The sequence below is a fragment of the Stenella coeruleoalba genome (assembly GCF_951394435.1).
Source record: "Stenella coeruleoalba genome assembly, chromosome: 5".
Classification (NCBI taxonomy): Eukaryota; Metazoa; Chordata; class Mammalia; order Artiodactyla; family Delphinidae; genus Stenella; species Stenella coeruleoalba.
In genome coordinates, this window is record NC_137150.1 from 60,641,722 (window position 1) to 60,659,837 (window position 18,116).

Consider the following 18,116-nt stretch of genomic DNA (forward strand, 5'->3'; position numbering starts at 1 on the left):
TCCCTGCTCGGGAAGATCCCACATGCCTTGCGGCCAAAAAACCAAAAAAAACACATAAAACAGAAGCCGTATTGTAACAAATTCGATAAAGACTTTTAAAAAAATTGTCTAAAAAAAATAAATAGATAAAAGTGGAGTTGTAGTGGTTAAAACAGGAGAGAAGAACCTGGGGCTGCCTCTCTCTTGACAATCCTAAAGGTACCATTATAGAACTTTTTGGCTTTCCTGGTAAAACATATTTAAAATCACAGGTAGATCGTCTTTATGATCCTGTCTAGGCTCTAATGTTCTACAATTCAATGACCTTAATTTTTTTGAGCAACTGTTTAGGAACTCATCAAAAATTGCAAGAGCTATGATAATATGTGTCCCATAACTCAGATAACTAGGGTTTTGTGACAGTTTATTTATTTCCTATCACTAGATGATAGTACTTTTTAAATTATTTATAGTTGAATTTTGGTAATGGGGTCCTCAGTTTATTTCAGTAACTTCTTAATTCCCCATTAGTTATCTTTGTTCAATTTTTGTCTTTAATTTTCCTATTTTAGAAAGGGCTAAGAACTCTGTGTATGGCCTATAGAGAGTTTACACCTAAGGAGTATGAGGAAATAGATAGACATTTATTTGAAGCCAGGACTGCCTTGCAGCAACGGGAAGAGAAATTGGCAGATGTCTTCCAGTTCATAGAGAAAGACCTGATATTACTGGGAGCTACAGCAGTAGAAGACAAGTAAGTATCAGACAAATAGGCAATATCATTTTTCTCTCATAAGAATTTTTCTAGCCAAGTGTTTCTAATTTATGACAAATTCTATTTTTTAACATTTTATACTTAATATATTTAAAATGAAAATAGAGAATTAAAGCCTTAATTTTTCCCAGTCCATATATATAATTTTTGTTCTAGCCAGCTATCTGAAATAGTTGAAAGAATACAGCCATGTATAGTTTTGCCTGTAGTCTGGAGTTTTTAGACTATTCCTCAGTGTTCCATACAAAGATTTTAAGTTCCTGCTTAATTCTCCAGCCTCACCTCTTACCACTGCCCCCTTCCACTTTACATTTCAACAGTACCAAACTGTCTAGTTCTCTGAACGACAGCTATAGTTAAAAGTGTTCTATTTTGTGCCTTTTTTCGTTGGCAAGGCTGTGCTTTCTGCCTGGATCATTCTTCCCTTATCCATCTGTGAATACCTATTCATAAACCATAGTTCATATATCACCCCCACTCCAGGAAGACCTTTCCTAACCCCTAATAGTATTAAAAATTCTCTCGTTTGGAAAGCCTCCATGTTTTGTAGGTAGTTCTGTTGTAGTAGTTTTGTAGGCAGTATATTATTTGTTGAAGACTTTCTTCTCTGTTAGCCTGTGAATTCCTTGAGGTCTACTTATTCTTTGCCTTTGTTCCCAGCATCTCTCTCCATGTGTGTTTCACAGTTTCTTGAATTAAATTGAATTCTACAAATTAAGCCTATTGTTACGTTTTTCTCAACCCGCTAGATCTAAAGGTGCTTGCATTTTTTAAAATCTAGGGTTTCATTTACTTTTCAGTTGTCCTCATGAGATTTATGAGACTCCCTGAGGTTATATGTAGACCATTATTGTCCACAGTCTGAATTTTGAACTAATGAGGTAAGAGATTTTCTTGCCGAAAAAGGAGAAAATCTTCTAATTTGAAATTTAAGACTTTCTAAGAAAATGAGTTTATGAAGACTATATAGTTAGTTGGTTCTATAAAAATCAGCTTTGAAGATACACTCTTAAAATATGAAGTTGTAGATTTTACATTTAAGTTTACATAGTGCTCCAACATATCAATACCCTGTGAGCTTCAAAAAACCAAATACATTTACAGTAGTATTATCAGTAACCAAAATGAAGGGAAGGAAACTTTACAATTGTGAGAATGCACAAATGTTCTCATTAAGGCAGTATTGACCCAAGCGATCATTTAGTATCTGTCACCTAAAATGCCTCACAACTCTGGAATTCCCATTGTGACAAACGTGTTAGCACACAGTTGTAGATTTTATATTAGCCAGGTGGTCACTAATTTGGTTATTCCTATTTTTTCCCTAATGGAAAAAAATTCAATTATATTACTATACTATAACATCCCTAGGTTAAGGAGTTCGGAATTACCTTACTTTACTTTGTGGTTCATACTTTAAATACAGTCAAAAAAATGTTCTCTACTACTAATTTTGTTTCTTTTATTTTCAGACTACAAGATAAAGTTCGAGAAACTATTGAAGCATTGAGAATGGCTGGTATCAAAGTATGGGTACTTACTGGAGATAAACATGAAACAGCTGTTAGTGTGAGTTTGTCATGTGGACATTTTCACAGAACCATGAACATCCTTGAACTTATAAACCAGACGTCAGACAGTGAATGTGCTGAAAAGTTGAGGCAGCTTGCCAGAAGGTAAGAATATAATTATCTGTATCATGGAGTTCAGGGGCCAGCAAGCTATGGCCCATGGGCCCAAATATGGCCCACTGCCTTTTTTACAGCCCATGAGCTCAAAATAATTTTTACATTTTTTAATGGATGAAAAAGAAGTCAAAGAAGAGTAATATTTCATGGTGTGAAAATTACATGAAATTAAAAGTTCGGTGTCTGTAAATAAAGTTTTATTGGAACAGAGCCACATTTGTTCATTTACACATCATCAGCGAAGGCTTTTGCACTATAACAGCACAGTTGAGTAATTGGGACAGAGACCTTATAAAGCACCTTTCTCATTTCTCACTGCTGCTTGATATATACTACAAATCACAGCGACACAATTATAACTTGTTAATGTTTTCCGTGCCACACATTTTGCCGTATGACATTTTAGTATATTTTTATTATCTGTATTTAACCATCATGTCCAAACATGAAAAGAAAAACGGAATTTTAATATCACACTCTTAAAGCATAGTGGAGTGTTGATTATTATCAAATTAGGTGGCAAAGAATTGTGTTTATTATTCAGTGATAATATGCTTTAATATACTGCCTGTTTGAAAAGACATAATCAAAAATGAAATACAAAATCTCATTACAGATGGTTCTTTTGCAATAAAATGTAAAATTTCATTACAGATCAGCATTAACACATGGACATGTGCAATTGATTTTGATGATAGGAAACATGAACTTTGAACCCCAATTAATCAAAATTAATTGGAGTTCTTCCCCCTGCAAAATAAAAAGGTTTCTGTTCTCCTCATTAGTAGACTTCTATTACTTTAAAAATTGTACTTAATTTTTTTTTTTTTTTTCGCGAAAAGGAAAGATTTATTACTTGCAGCAAGTAAGGAGAACACTGGGGATCTTTCCTAAAATAGTGTCTCCCCCAAACAGCAAACTTGGGGAAGTTTTGAGTTAAGGATACATGCATATTCATGAAGGGGCTTGAGCAGAGGAGAATTCAGCATAGAATTGGGGCCACGATTGATAGAGTCCAAGCTTTAGTTGATTGAAGTCATGTGGGTCAACATCATCATTCCATCCTCCACCTGGGTGCGGGCCTTAGTTCCCGCAGAACTCAAAAGACTGGCCTCAGGACTTAATGAAGCTCGGGTTCTTGATGTCTCATCACAGAAAGAATTCAGTGAAAGACAAAGTGATAGATAAAAAGTGGATTTATTTAGGGAGAAACACTCCACAGACAGTGTGGACCCTCTCAGAAGGCGAGAGAGTCCCTTAATTATTACATTTTTTACTTAAAATTTTTTTTGTCAAAATTTGTTTCCTCTTTTGTAGCATAAGTACCTACATAATATCCTCAATTTAGCCTCATGGCCCACAAAACTTAAAATCAAAATGTTTACTTCTAACGCTTTACAGAAAACATTTGCCAACCACTGATGAGGTTCACATGACCAAACAGGGAAATTAATCTGCATTTTACTGTTCAAAGATAATTTCATAGGTATTTATTTTCTTAATGCGTTCTCTTTTTCTCTAAATCTGCTTTTTTCGGTAAATCAACTTTATTTAGGAGCCCCCATTTAACACAGTCAGTTGTTTTTACAATAAATTAGGAGTGCTTCAGTGTAAGTATCAGGGTTGCTTGTATGTAGCCATCTAAGATATTCTACAGGTACCTGTCTTTGCAGTCTTGTAATATTAATGCAGAAAAACAAATGCGAAAAGACAATGCCACAGTTGTCAATGTACATTCAGTGCTTGATTTACATTTGTTATGCAGAGATTGATGTGATACTAAACTGTGGATTTCATCAGAGAAAAACTTACTTAAGGAATGTTTTAAAGAGACAGTACAGCTCTCAGAAGGGTCTTTGCTTGAGCTCAAAAAGGTGATTAATTTAGGTAATTATACTACAGTTTTGGAGCAGTGCCAACACTATTGTGATTGCTTAAACATTTAAGTATCATAATGTCAAGAACTCCCTAAAACATACAGACTATTTGCTCAGAATCATTTACTTCTTAAATATTACTCCTGATTTTAAAAATACTAAATGTTCATTTAAAAAATACTGAAAATGGTAAAGAAGATATGGTTAATAATATAATACAGCCATCTAAAGATAATTATTACTTGTATTTTAGAATTTTTTTAAGTCTTCTATATATGTGCTTTTAGTGAGTCTGTTAAGATCATGGGTATTGTTCATTTCCCTTTTTGTACAAAAGCTGTATTATAAAGTGAAGGTTATACCTTAAAATGAATTTTAGGCTTGCTGTGTGAAACTTATGTTTTAGAGATACCATCTTTTTGGTGGAGTACGTATTCTTTTCTTTTTTTCCTTTGGCCATGCCATGAGGCTTGTGGGATGTTAGCTCCCCGACCAGAGATTGAACCTGGGCCCTCAGCAGTGGGAGCACAGACTCTTAACCACTGGACTGCCAGGGAGTTCCTGGAGTGCATTTTCTGAGTTAACCGTGTAAGTCAATAGGATTTTGATTTACAGACTTTCAGGAAGTATCTATTCTAAAAATTTTGGGTATAGCAAAAGAATTCCATACCTTTGAAAGCTTTAGTGTATATATCCAGTCCTTCACAAACATATAATGATTGTCTCTTATCTGGGCATTTGGAACAGAGTCACATAAGGTGTATTTATTCCCAGAATACTTACAATGTGTAGGAAAAACAGAAATAAATATATTGTCATAGACCTATCACAACTGAATTGTAACTGAGGCAAGAACAGAGAGCTGTGGGTAGACAGAAGAGGGAAGCTTAGCCTGAGCTTAGCGTAGGCTAAGTTCTTGCTCTACATTAGAACTCACGACTGTGTTGTTTCCAGCGGTGAAATGTAAACTGGTCAGAGAGTAGCACCAAGAAGCAAAGCAGGCAATGTATGCAAATTCCCAGAGCTGAGAGATTCATTCAGGGAATTGATAGTAGTTAAATATGGCCAGAGAATGGAATAGATGGGAGATGATGTGGGAAGTATTGAGACATGAGACTACAGAAATAAGCAGATGCTACCTTACTGTGTACCAGAACTGTGAGCTGGTTTTCCGTACTGCATAAATGTCACCCCATGGATTGTGAGATGGTATGCTGATTTATGACACCTGTCCAGAGGAAAACCTAAGTTAGTATGCTGTGGGAAGGTTGCCAAGGAAAACTGATCTGATCTATCCTACTCTTGGCTGCTACTTCTTCTTATGAGGCCATGTGCTCAGGCAGTGCTCACGCTGAATGTATTGGAGGCAGCAGAGGCTGCTAAATAAGTTCAGCCAACAGGGAGGAAGAATAGTTTAGGTGCTGATTTTGGATATTGGAGAATTATTAAAAGAAATATACATTTTTTAAATTTTATGTTGTGAATGTTGTTTACCACTTATTAGTTGTAGTGCAACACAGTAGTTGTTAGGCATACTATGAAAGACATAATTTTAACTTACAGAAAAGAATTAAGTATTATAAGACAAAAAATTACAGTATTTATTTAGTTTTTATAGCTTGTTGCTCATTTAATAGTCTTCTCACTTGTCATTTAAAATTTGAGGGTACAACCACTATGGAAAACAGTATGGAAAAAATTTTAAATAGAACTATCATATGATCCAGCAATTCCACTCCTGGGTATTTATCCAAAGGAAATGAAATCACTATCTCAGAGATATCCACACTCCCATGTTCATTGCAGCATTATTCACAGTAGCCAAGAATGGAAAGAACCTAAATGTCCATTGTTGTGTGTATGGATAAAGAAAATGTGATGTGTGTGTGTGTATACACACACACAAAGGAATATTATTCAACCATAAAAAAGAAGGAAATCTTGCTTTTTGTGATAACATGGATGGACTTTGAGGCTTTATGCTGAGTAAAGTAAGTCAGAGAGAAACAAATACTTATATGTGGAATTTTAAAAAGCTAGTGGTAGAAGGGTGGTTGCCAAGAGCTGGGGTGTGGGGGAAATGGGGAGATGATAGTCACAGGGTACAAACTTATATATAAGTTTATATATAAGATGAATAAGTTCTGGGGATCTAATGTACAGCATGGTGACTGTAATTAACAGTACTATATTATATATTTGAAAGTTGTAAAGAAAGTAGATCTTAAATGTTATCACCACACACAAAAAAATATGTGAAAGGATGGAGGTATTAACTAACCTTGTTGTGGTAGTCATTTTTGCAGTATATATGTGTATCAAACCATCATGTTGCACACCTTAAACTTATATATGTTATATGTTAATAATATCTCAATAAAGCTGAAAAAAAATTGAAAATGTATGGATGTTTCTCAGTAGCAGTCTTGCTATACTGTGAACCCAGTGGTGAACTGTAGTATTTTCCTTTTGGTGGATTTAGTGCAATGCTACTTTGAGTGCTGGCCTTTAGCAGCATAAGAAGCTTGCTCCAGAATGTAAATCTGTATATACATATACTGCTTCTTTCAGCGAGAAACTCTTATTACCAAAGGAGGAGCGGGGTAAAGCAGTTGAACAAAATAGTGTGCTCAGTAATACAGTTGATTTACATACTGATGCAAGCTTCTTATCTTTCTTTTTGTTTTTCTTCTTCTTACCTCTTTCTTGTCACAAGTAGTTTGCCCAGTTGCCAGTAGTTAGGTCATGCTTTGGAGTAGTCCTCGGTATAGTGTATGCCCACAAGAGGGGTGTTATCCATGTTCCACCGTCATAATACCTGGCATTACAGTCCATTGTAGGGTTAAATATCAAGAGACAGTTATGATTCCTTCATTCCTTTCCTTCCTATGGTGAATCTAGCTTGTAAATTTTCCCGAACATTCTTGATGTCATTTAATTTTTTAAAATTAGAATTTGCTAAATGTGTAACTAGTAACTTTTTTTATTTTTGTAAGACTTTCCATAGTCACAGTTTGGGAGAATATCCTCAGATTATGTATTACAGTTCACATTTTAGAAAATACGGTTACTGCATGTATATACCAATTCATTGTAAAAATGAACATCGTCTGTTTTACTCATCATATCAGTCACTCTCAGTTCTGCTTAATCTTAACTTTCAAGTGATAGAACTCAGTTTGTTCCCTGACATGCCAGTTTTGTAACAGTGAAGTCTGAGTAAATGATCCATCTTTCAGTAAGAAGCTTTTGTTTACTAGATGAGTCTGAATAATATGGCTTTAAAGTATCTTACAGAGAATATAATTATTTTCTTTTTTAGAATTACAGAGGACCATGTGATTCAGCATGGTCTGGTGGTGGATGGGACCAGTCTGTCTCTTGCACTCAGGGAACATGAAAAACTATTTATGGAAGTTTGTAAAAATTGTTCAGCTGTAATGTGCTGTCGTATGGCACCACTGCAGAAAGCAAAGGTATGTTTATGTCATAACAAGTCCCATAAATATATTTAGATTTAAAAGTATTCTTCGGACTTCCCTGGTGGCGCAGTGGTTAAGAATCCGCCTGCCAATGCAGGGAACACGGGTTCAAGCCCTGGTCCAGGAAGATCCCACATGCCGTGGAGCAACTAAGCCCGTGCACCACAACTACTGAGCCTGTACTCTAGAGCCCGCAAGCCACAACTACTGAGCCCATGTGCCACAACTAATGAAGCCCGCATGCTTAGAGCCCATGCTCCGCAACAAGAGAAGCCACCGCAATGAGAAGCCCGCGCACCACGAGGAAGAGTAGCCCCCACTCGCTGCAACTAGAGAAAGCCTGCATGCAGCAAAGACCCAAAGCAGCCAAAAGTAAAATTAATTTAAAAAAAAAAAAGTATTCTTTAATGTTAATGCCTCATATAGTTCCATTTGGTGGTATGCAGTATATGTATCTTACTAGGGGTCAGTCACTTCTCATAATATGAATTTTAACCACGTACATTAGGCCTTTGGAAATTTCACAGTGAATATTGAAGTTTCAACTATTCATAATGACCTAGAAATAGATCATTGTGACCTAGAAATGACCACGTGGTAGGTAGCAGTTTGTGATTTTCCTGAGACATAAATTTGAACTGTGATAACTGAAGTCTCACAAGTTAGTTACTTAACTGGTGAGGGAGCCTATAAGACTTCAGTTCATCTGCACCTCCAGGTGGTTCTGTTGATCTGTGCTTATTCTTGCATTCTTACGAAGTGATAATTCTCTTTGTTAAAGATAGCTGTTGAGTGATAAATAGAACTTTAGTAAAAAGTTGAAAAGCCAATTAATTCTGATATGAAGCTATATACAGGAATTATTTAAAGTTCAGCTAACTATGATTCAAGTGATAGCATATACAAATATTTTTTGCAACTGTAATCTTCACAAGGATACCCTTTGAAATGCACATCTGAACACATTTTTTTACATATAGGTCTAAAAAATTTTACATCCAGTTTTTCTGGCTTCGTGGATTTTTTTTTACAGTGCCTATTTTATTATTATTATAACCCATGTATTTCCCCCAGTCTATGGAGACTAAAACCTGAGACCAAACAGAGCTAATGCCTAGATTCTTTTTTTTTCTTGGTTGCGGCGGGTGGGCCCCTTGATTGCAGCCAGCAGGCTCCTTAGCTGTTGCATGCTAACTCTTAGTTGCAGCACGCATGTGGGATCTAGTTCCTGACCAGGATCGAACCTGCATCCCCTGCATTGGAAGGCGGATTCTTAACCACTGTGCCACCAGGGAAGTCCTCCTAGATTCTTTATAAAAGTATATTCAAGTATTCCAAAGAAACCTTTCTTTTGATTTTATTGAATTTAATTTTGATTGCTTTATAAAATTTTAAAAATTTTATTACAAGAGAAAATAATTATCTTTCCCCTGTATCAAATGAAAAGAATAATTTCTTGAGAAGGAAAAAAAATTGCCTGACAAAGTGCAATTAATTGTAATTATTTTTTACACAATTATTATTAAGCTTTTTACAAATTTAAACTGTTTAAAAGATTCTTACATACCATCATAAAATCCAAAGATAGTACTCTGTTTTGCTGTGTCATTTCTGAAAAACATTCCTAACATCTTAATGGAGACATCCCTCAAAAAGTGAACCTCAGTGCCTATTATCGTCTAATATAAACATTTTTTTCATTGCTCTACCTTTCTTACAACAGATCGTTTCAGATAAATGACTTTATATAAATACATGAAGATTTAAATTTTATTTAAAACTAATTAGTTGTATGTCTTTCAGGTAATAAGACTGATAAAAATCTCACCTGAGAAGCCTATAACATTGGCTGTTGGCGATGGTGCTAATGATGTAAGCATGATACAAGAAGCACATGTTGGCATAGGTGACTGATTTTTTCTTGAACTTTTAAAAAGTTGGTTTAATCAATTGGTGATTTTGAATTTTCCTTTTGTAGACTAAAGCACAATATCAAATATATGAATGAACACTAAATGCAGCAGGGTAATATATCACAGTGTATTTCCATCAGAAAGCTATTATAACTAAGCCCAATATTTAGGATATTTTACTTCCAAATTTTCAAGGAAATAAATACCACATTAGTGAATTTTATCTTTGCCAATTCTCCTTCCCAATAAAGTAACTTTACTTTTACTTGCCATTTTGTACCTTTTAAAGTACTTTTACACATTATTTTATCATTTTAACACTCTAAATTTGTGATTTACATAGTTACCCTCATGGTTTTAAATTCTCATTTTAGAATGTTATTATTATTTACTTTATTCATCAAAGATTCTGCAACTTATTTTAAAGATAATTTTAGAGACAGGAAATTACACGAAACTATAATATAATTGTAAAATTTCAAATACTTTCTAATTTAATAACCTTCATTCTTATTTCTTTTCTATTTTTGCCTAAAATTTTTATTAGATTCAGAATACTAAAATCACTTTATTATGTTTAAATTATCAGTCATTTCCTATTTAAACCATATTCTGACCTAACTTCCTCGATAATTTTATTGAGGAAGGAAAAGAGAAGAGTATGGGTTTTTTGTTGAAGGATAAAATTTTAGAGTTAGAAAAGAGGATACTCCTCGCTCTGGAATTGCCTATGTGATGAGTAGTTATTGGGTCTAATATTTCCAGTGTATCTCTCAAATCAACTCCTTCCTCTTTGGGATTATTAACTCTTCATTTTGAAAATTTCATTTTCTTTCTAGTGTGTATACTGTTGTTCCCCAGAAATCTTCATAGTAATTTGATGATAACTTCCTATACCATATGTTAGAGCATAAAAACTACAGTATTTATAACAGTTTGATTCTAATATGGTAACAGCCAGACCAGTGAACAGAATCAGTTCAAACATCTGGAAATTTAGTATATAACAAAGGAGATGTTTCAGATAAGTAGGGAAGCAAATTATTTGATTAAAATATGCTGATATAACTAGTTAATTATTTGGAAAAAAAAAGTGGGTTCCTTTCCATTGCTTATAGCAAAACAAATTCCAGGTGGATTAAGGATTTAAATAATTTTTGAAGGCCATAAAAAATAATAGGAAACTTTAATGAATAATCCTGTTATTTGAGGTGTGGAAGGATCTTTTAGGTACAAAACCAAACAAAACAACTAAAAAGGAAAAAGATCAATATGTGTGGCAGAAGTAAATACTTCCCATAAACAAATTTTAAAGACAAACTGGTAAGGAATATTTGCAAAATAGATGACAGTCTTAATCTTCCTAATATGTGAGGTCTTAACAAATTAAGGAGAATAAGGAAAACATTCTAGTAGAAATATGTTGAAAGGTGTGAGCCATCAGTTGTCACAAAAGGAGAAATCTAAACAGAATACTAAATGCACGAAAAAAATGTTGTCTCCCTAATAATTAAAAGAATATAAATTAAAATTGCTTATCAGATTGGCAAAAATTACAAAGATTGATAAAACCTGGAATTGACAAAGGTATAGATTAACAGATGCCCTTATACGATGTTAGTGGGAATGTAAATTGGTACACCTGCATTATTATGTATAACAATTTTAAATGTGTGCCTATTGACCTAGCAATTTTGCATCCAGGAATTTCTTTTAAGAAAATAAATGAATATGTTAACAAACACATATGTTATAAACAATGTCCATAATGTAGTAAGTGACAAAAGCTGATTACAAAACAAATAATCCCATCTTTATGCACTCGTTTTTATATATGTTAAATACACATACATGAAATACACATAAGGAAAAATTCTAAAAGTATATAGACCAAAAATAGTGGTTTTCTCTAGGAGTTGTGAATATAGGTGATTGTCTTTACCTATACATTTTGGAACACTTTTATGACAAAAGTAAAAAATTTTAATTTTGAAAAATAATTTTTTCAAAGCTGCTTCCATATTGAATAAACAAATTTGGCAATAACTTTTGAAACCTAAAGAATTATAGTAACCTAAAAAAAAGTTCTCATATTTATCAGATAAAATCATGTACTGATTTCAAGTAATAGTGTACATTTTCCTTTTAAAAAGCACACTGTGTTTGACTTACGCATGAAAGTTTTAAGACCATTAAACATGATCATATTTGCTTGGTTCAAATTACTCAATTTGCATATTTTTCATGTTAATTGGAAATAGTGAAGTCAAAGCTGTTTTATAGCATTCTCTTCATTAGAATTTTTTTTTAATGTTCTTAGATCCTGAACTTTTAATATTATTTTTATATTAATTTTATTCTGATTCTTTGAAAATTGATATTACATGCCTGGTATAAGTTAAAGCTTTGTGTTAATTACATATTTGATTTAAGGGGAGCAACCTTTTGGGAATCTATTGTCTACTATATTTTAGGGTATAGTGATCCTAAGTCCAGGTTCAGCTGCTACAGTTAATTAAGGTATTTGCAGATATATCATAAATATTACACTTATCAGTTATCAATGAACTTACCTTTTTGTCCCCTTATTACAGGAATCATGGGTAAAGAAGGAAGACAAGCTGCAAGGAACAGTGACTATGCAATAGCTAGATTTAAATTTCTCTCCAAATTGCTTTTTGTTCATGGTCATTTTTATTATATTAGAATAGCTACCCTTGTACAGTATTTTTTTTATAAGGTAAGTTTCATGGATATATTTTAGAATCAATTTCTAACAGTATTTGAGGTTTCAGTTTAAGGAATGCTATTACCGTACAAATTATTCTTAAAATTTTTTTCTCTGTAAGTAAAACTAACAGTTTATGGAATATCCTTTTATTATTTTATTATAATAAATCTAATGTGTACTCACAGAAAGCAAATCAGTGGTTGCCTGAGGCCAAGGGTGCAGGTGATAGAATTGACTAGAAAGGAATATGAGAGAACTTTGCATGACAGAAAAGTTCAACTTGATTATGGTGGTGGTTACACAGCTGTGTGAATTTGTCAGAATACATCAAAATTCACACTTAATATGTTATTCTATGCAAATTAGAACACAATTAGTTTGATTTCTTTATTGTTATGTTGTCCTGAACCAGTAATAAATTTTAATTTTAACTCCAATATGATGATTTCAAGCAGAGGTTCTTAATCTTTTTTGAGATTACAAATTATAGAGATTTTAGATGCATAAAATAAAATATATAGGATTACAAGGAAACCAATTATGTTGAAACACTGTCCTAATCTCTTGACCCTTATGGGCAAAGATGGGGTTCTGTGGAATCCATATTAAGAGCCTCTGAGTACCAAGACATTTAATACATCAGAATGTCCTATATTGCGTATATTTCTATAATTAATTAATAGCTGCAACCCAGTGAAAGAACACAGGTAGATTGCATAATGCTAACAGATGATGGTGGCAGTTTTTTCCTAGCTTGTTATTATAACTTTTGCTGTGACATAAGGCTATTGAAATGGAAAGATGTTTTGATCGTTCCATTTGTTGTATTTTAAATATTTCTGCATTTTAAAGCAATTTTAGCTCTAAAGTTTAAGTAAACTTTTCTTATTGTACTATAAATGAAAAGTATTGAATAATAGTTGGTAGGTTATAAATTCAAAATTACGGTATTGCTTGGCAATGATAGGAGTCAAAGGTGTTTTCTTTCTGACATTTGTAATGCTGCCTAGACTACTTTTAGACATTTTTTAATAAAATGGGAATCCTATTTCCCCATTTTATACGGACAAGTTCTTATGGGCAGATCTACTTACCATATCAACTGATACTATATTTTTGGACTCTTAATAGCCATTTTTAGAAATTGTTTCTCTTTTAGACCTAAATATTTCAATTATTTCCATTTAATCTTGTTTTTCAGAATGTGTGCTTTATCACACCCCAGTTTTTATATCAGTTCTACTGTTTGTTTTCTCAACAGGTAAGTAAATAGAATCTTTTGTTTTATCCTTTTAAAGTAAAGTGTGTGTGTTCAGTTTTTGGTAGATACTTGGAGGGACTTTTTCCATTTTTCCTAGTCCTACAGATAACTAGACAAAACTTTTCTAATAGTGTATTTAATTAGCATAACATCCATAATATTTCTTTATTCTGATTTTCAGTTTGAAGCAAGTGTTAATACCAAAATATATTTTAACTCTGGATGCTTTTTAAAAAACTAGGTATTAACTCTTAATAGCTTATGAGAGAATTTTTGAACTTTTTTCAACTTACGTGTAGTGTTTCTGCAAAATCCATATCAAGCCAGGCCAGATAATTATTGGAAGTTTACCTCATTATTTATTTTTTGAGTCATAGAATTTTTTTAGATTTGGAAGAAACATTAGTGATTGAGTCCAGGGATGACATACAGATTTCATCTCAGAAGGTAAATAATTAATAGAGGTTCCAGGAGTGCTGTATTGAAAAGGGTTCTGAAGCTATAGACTCAGAGGGAAAACTCTGTAATAGGTTAGCAGTAGCTATAATAAGCACATGGTGGGTCTTCTGTTGTATACATGTCACATAGAAAAGGAAATTGAAATCCGTAGAGATTAAGTAACTTGCCCGAGATCCCATAGCTAAACCATACTTGGACCTACCGCTTCTGACTGACTACCTGAGCACCCTTTTCACATACCACACTCCACATCTCTAATTGATCAAGACATTTATTCTAGTTTATTGAAATGACAAGTATATTATTCTTAGGTTTTTTTAATGAGTTGTTTCTACCCTTAATCACTGTTTTCTCCTCTGTTTACAACCTATAACTCTAAATTTCAGATACCTGCTTGGACATTGATTGCCAGTAACAATGTTTGCTTACTTGGATGAAATAAAGAATGCTGTAAGAGCATGTGACAAGGAGACTTAACCTATTTTGATTAGGTTTTGGGGGAGTTTATAGTATAATTCGAGAGACAGTATCAATATTAAGAAAAGCAATATTCAAAGAATAGGCAAAGTGCTAAGCAATTAGTACCAACTAATTACCAACAGTAGCACATATGACTTTAGCAGAAGCAGCTATCATCAGGAATTTGAGCCAGTGTTTTTAAGTTTCATGGATCATGGATTAAAGGAAGTGTAGGACTTAGATGGGAAGACAAAGCCATGAAAGCAAAACTATATGTGTAGCATATCAAGGGAATAATAACAAGCCCAGGATACATGTAGGAGAATTGTCTAAAATTACATCACAGCGACCAAATTTGAGTATCTTGAAATATAGATCCAATTCACTATAATAGCAGAATCACTTGACATAACAAAATGTTCCAGATTCCACAAAGATTATAAATCTAGGAACATTATGTCTATATAAGAAACAAGTTGGAATTAATAAAATGAATTTTGTGTAAATTAGAAAATATGTAATGTAATTTTTATATTTATTTTTAATATGCTTCTTTGTAATTACATGCATAAGTATAATAGTAATACATAGCTTAGGGTCTCAAAATTCCTACAAATTTCTCTTTCTAGACATTGTATGACAGCGTGTACCTGACTTTATACAATATTTGTTTTACATCCCTGCCTATTCTGATATATAGTCTGTTGGAACAGCATATAGACCCTCATGTGTTACAGAACAAGCCCGCTCTCTATCGGTAAGTGTTTTCCAGTATTAAATGTCCATACACTTCTTACTGCAAATAGTACATTACATAGTTATCAATTTTTGAAAGTATCTTAAAAATAAGCAGATATATCAAGCACTGTCTTGGTGCTTAATGCTTTACTGAGGAAGTACTTCAGTTGTCATATGGTTTATAATTGTTGAACATTAAAGAGAAGATTTGAATGATTTTTTCCAATGTTTTTAGGAATGAGTAGTTTCATCCTAGGAATGCATTGAGCAGCTGTGTAATTTACACTTACTGCTGTAAACCAGTAATACTCTGTTTCATGGACACAAAAGAAGTTATTCAGTAATTAGTTGTCTCTGGAGTTCCTAAGAAATTAGTTCATGTTCTGGCACTGCCAAATTTATGAGTAGTAATTGATGCAAAATGCAGAGTTGAGGACATTAAATCTTCCCAGCTCCCCTGGGTTATTCCTTTCTCAGAACCAAGTAATCATAGATATGTGGAGTCAGCTCAGGACCAGCTTATGGTTCCCACATTAACTTGACCTCTACACTTACAGAGATATTCAGTTATCCAGAAATGGCAGTAACTTACCTTGATTTCCCAGGTTAACTAGGACTGGTCTTGACCCAAGATTGGCACAGATGGTTCTTCTCATAATAGCTATTGATAGACAGGAACTCATTCAGGAGCCTCAGTGCTGAACCTAACTCAGATGACTCCACTAAAAAGAAACAATCATGGCAAAATGACTGAATGTTTACAACAGAATATAATAAAGAGGAATTCCCTGGTGGTCCAGTGGTTAGGATTCCAGGCTTTCACTGCTCTGGGGCCCAGGTTCGATCCCTGGTTGGAGAACTAAGATCCTACAAGCCATGAGGTGCAGCCAAAAAAAAAAAAAAGAATATAACAAAGAAAAATCAACTTTTCACAATTAAACTGAAGTATTATGCCTATATCATATTTCTTTATTAAATGAGAAAATGTATTTGAATATGTTATGAGAATTATAAGCTGTTACACAGATGTATAGTGGTTTGTAAATTAGGTTCTATTCTTTCTGCTAAAATTTTTAAGCAATTTTAAATTAAAAATCCATCTTGTTTTTTAATTATCAAACTGTAATAATTATTTAGTAGGTATAATAAGTCCTAATACATTTCTTTTTTTCTTCCTTTTTCTTAAATTTGCAGAGACATTAGTAAAAACCGTCAACTAAGCATGAAAACATTTCTTTATTGGACCATCTTGGGTTTCAGTCATGCCTTTATTTTCTTTTTTGGATCCTATTTTCTGATAGGGAAAGATACATCTCTGCTTGGAAATGGCCAGGTAAAATACATAGTTTTTTAAAGAACATTTTTAATAATTTAGTTTGGCTTTTGATAACTTTCTGTCATACAAAATAAAGTAAAATTCCATTTAAGTTATAAAATTGCAGGAATTAAATTAAAATGCAATTATAAAAAGGTTTTTAACTTTTTTTTACTTAATAAAATTTCATACAAATGAGAATTAAAACAGAAAGGCAATGCAGTGTAATTTTAATATGAAACTCAAGTTACCTAAGCAGTTTTGCTGTTCAAAACTTAATTCACACATGAGGATATGTTCATGCCCCTCTGCATGATGTTCACTTCAGGATTGTGTTTTAACAATGGCTACTGTTTATTTCGTACTTAACTATTGTGTTCAATGCTTTCCATGCCCCATTTCCATTAATCCTCACAATACTCCCATTGGAGAGATATTATGATTCAGCTTTTTTAGATGAGAAATAAGGACTTAATGTTTAGGTTTTTCCTTTTAATTGCAGGAATTTTTTTTCTTTTTGGGGGGTCGCGGTGGTATGCTTAGGAAGTGCTACTGTACTTTTCAGTGCACTCCAGCAATTCCAAGGATGTCAAGTTACTGCTTAGAGTGGCCATTTTTCTGAAATGTGAAATTGGAAAGGAGTACCACACAGTATGTTGTTTCTGTGTCCTGACTGGAGTGCTCGTGTTGAGAGACTCTGCAAAACTAGGCCTCTCTTTCTAAGCTTAGCTAGATGGGTCAGAGGAAAATAAATGACAGCTGTGGTACTATGGTGGACTGGAAATGCTTGTCACCTTTAGTTTCTCTTTTCCACTGGCAATACTTAAGTATTCCAAAATATTCAATATATTTGCAGAAACAGAGATACAAGGTTTGCAGTTGGGAGAATATGAAGTTTTATCTGTTCAACAAACATTTATTGAGGACCAACCATTACCATGTACTATACCAGTGTCTGGATTTATGAGAGGAACTAACACACTCAGTTATGGAGCTTAAGAGTCTTGTGAGGGAAACAGAAAATAAACAAGTAAAATAACAAAATATTCAAGTGCAGTGAAGGAAATGGGTTTCAATTTTAGAGAGGCTTTAACCATGCAGATCCCTTTAGGATGTAGAAATGGAACGTATTATTGCCACTCTACTTTTGAGGACGTATTTAGCCTGGTTTGGACAAATATATGAATCTAGTTTGTGTAACATGAAGGTTACAGCACTTCCCCCAAGTAATAACTACCTTTTATTGAATTTTTTTCTCTCTGCCAGGTATATTCCATGTATTAGCTTACTAAATTGTAATAACCCTGTATGAGGAAAATATTTTTTCATATTAGAAAATTAACCTCAGGTTAAGAAACTTGCCTCAGGTCACATAGTGAATAAATTACAAGAGTATAATTCAAACTCAGATCTGTATAACTTCAAAACCTATGTGCTTA

At 33.4% G+C, this 18,116-nt stretch overlaps 1 protein-coding gene across 4 annotated transcripts in view; it reads left to right on the plus strand.

The window, feature by feature from the left end:
- The window catches only part of ATP11B (ATPase phospholipid transporting 11B (putative)), a 122,064-nt gene that overhangs the window by 69,375 nt on the left and 34,573 nt on the right, over positions 1–18,116 (plus strand). For all 4 annotated transcript variants that reach the window (XM_079923278.1, XM_079923276.1, XM_079923277.1 and 1 more), the window contains 8 exons: positions 552–733; positions 2,227–2,430; positions 7,642–7,795; positions 9,605–9,707; positions 12,309–12,454; positions 13,647–13,706; positions 15,254–15,381; positions 16,557–16,695. In XM_079923278.1, coding sequence (XP_079779404.1) covers positions 552–733; positions 2,227–2,430; positions 7,642–7,795; positions 9,605–9,707; positions 12,309–12,454; positions 13,647–13,706; positions 15,254–15,381; positions 16,557–16,695 — 1,116 coding nt within the window. The remainder of the gene's footprint in view (positions 1–551; positions 734–2,226; positions 2,431–7,641; positions 7,796–9,604; positions 9,708–12,308; positions 12,455–13,646; positions 13,707–15,253; positions 15,382–16,556; positions 16,696–18,116) is intronic.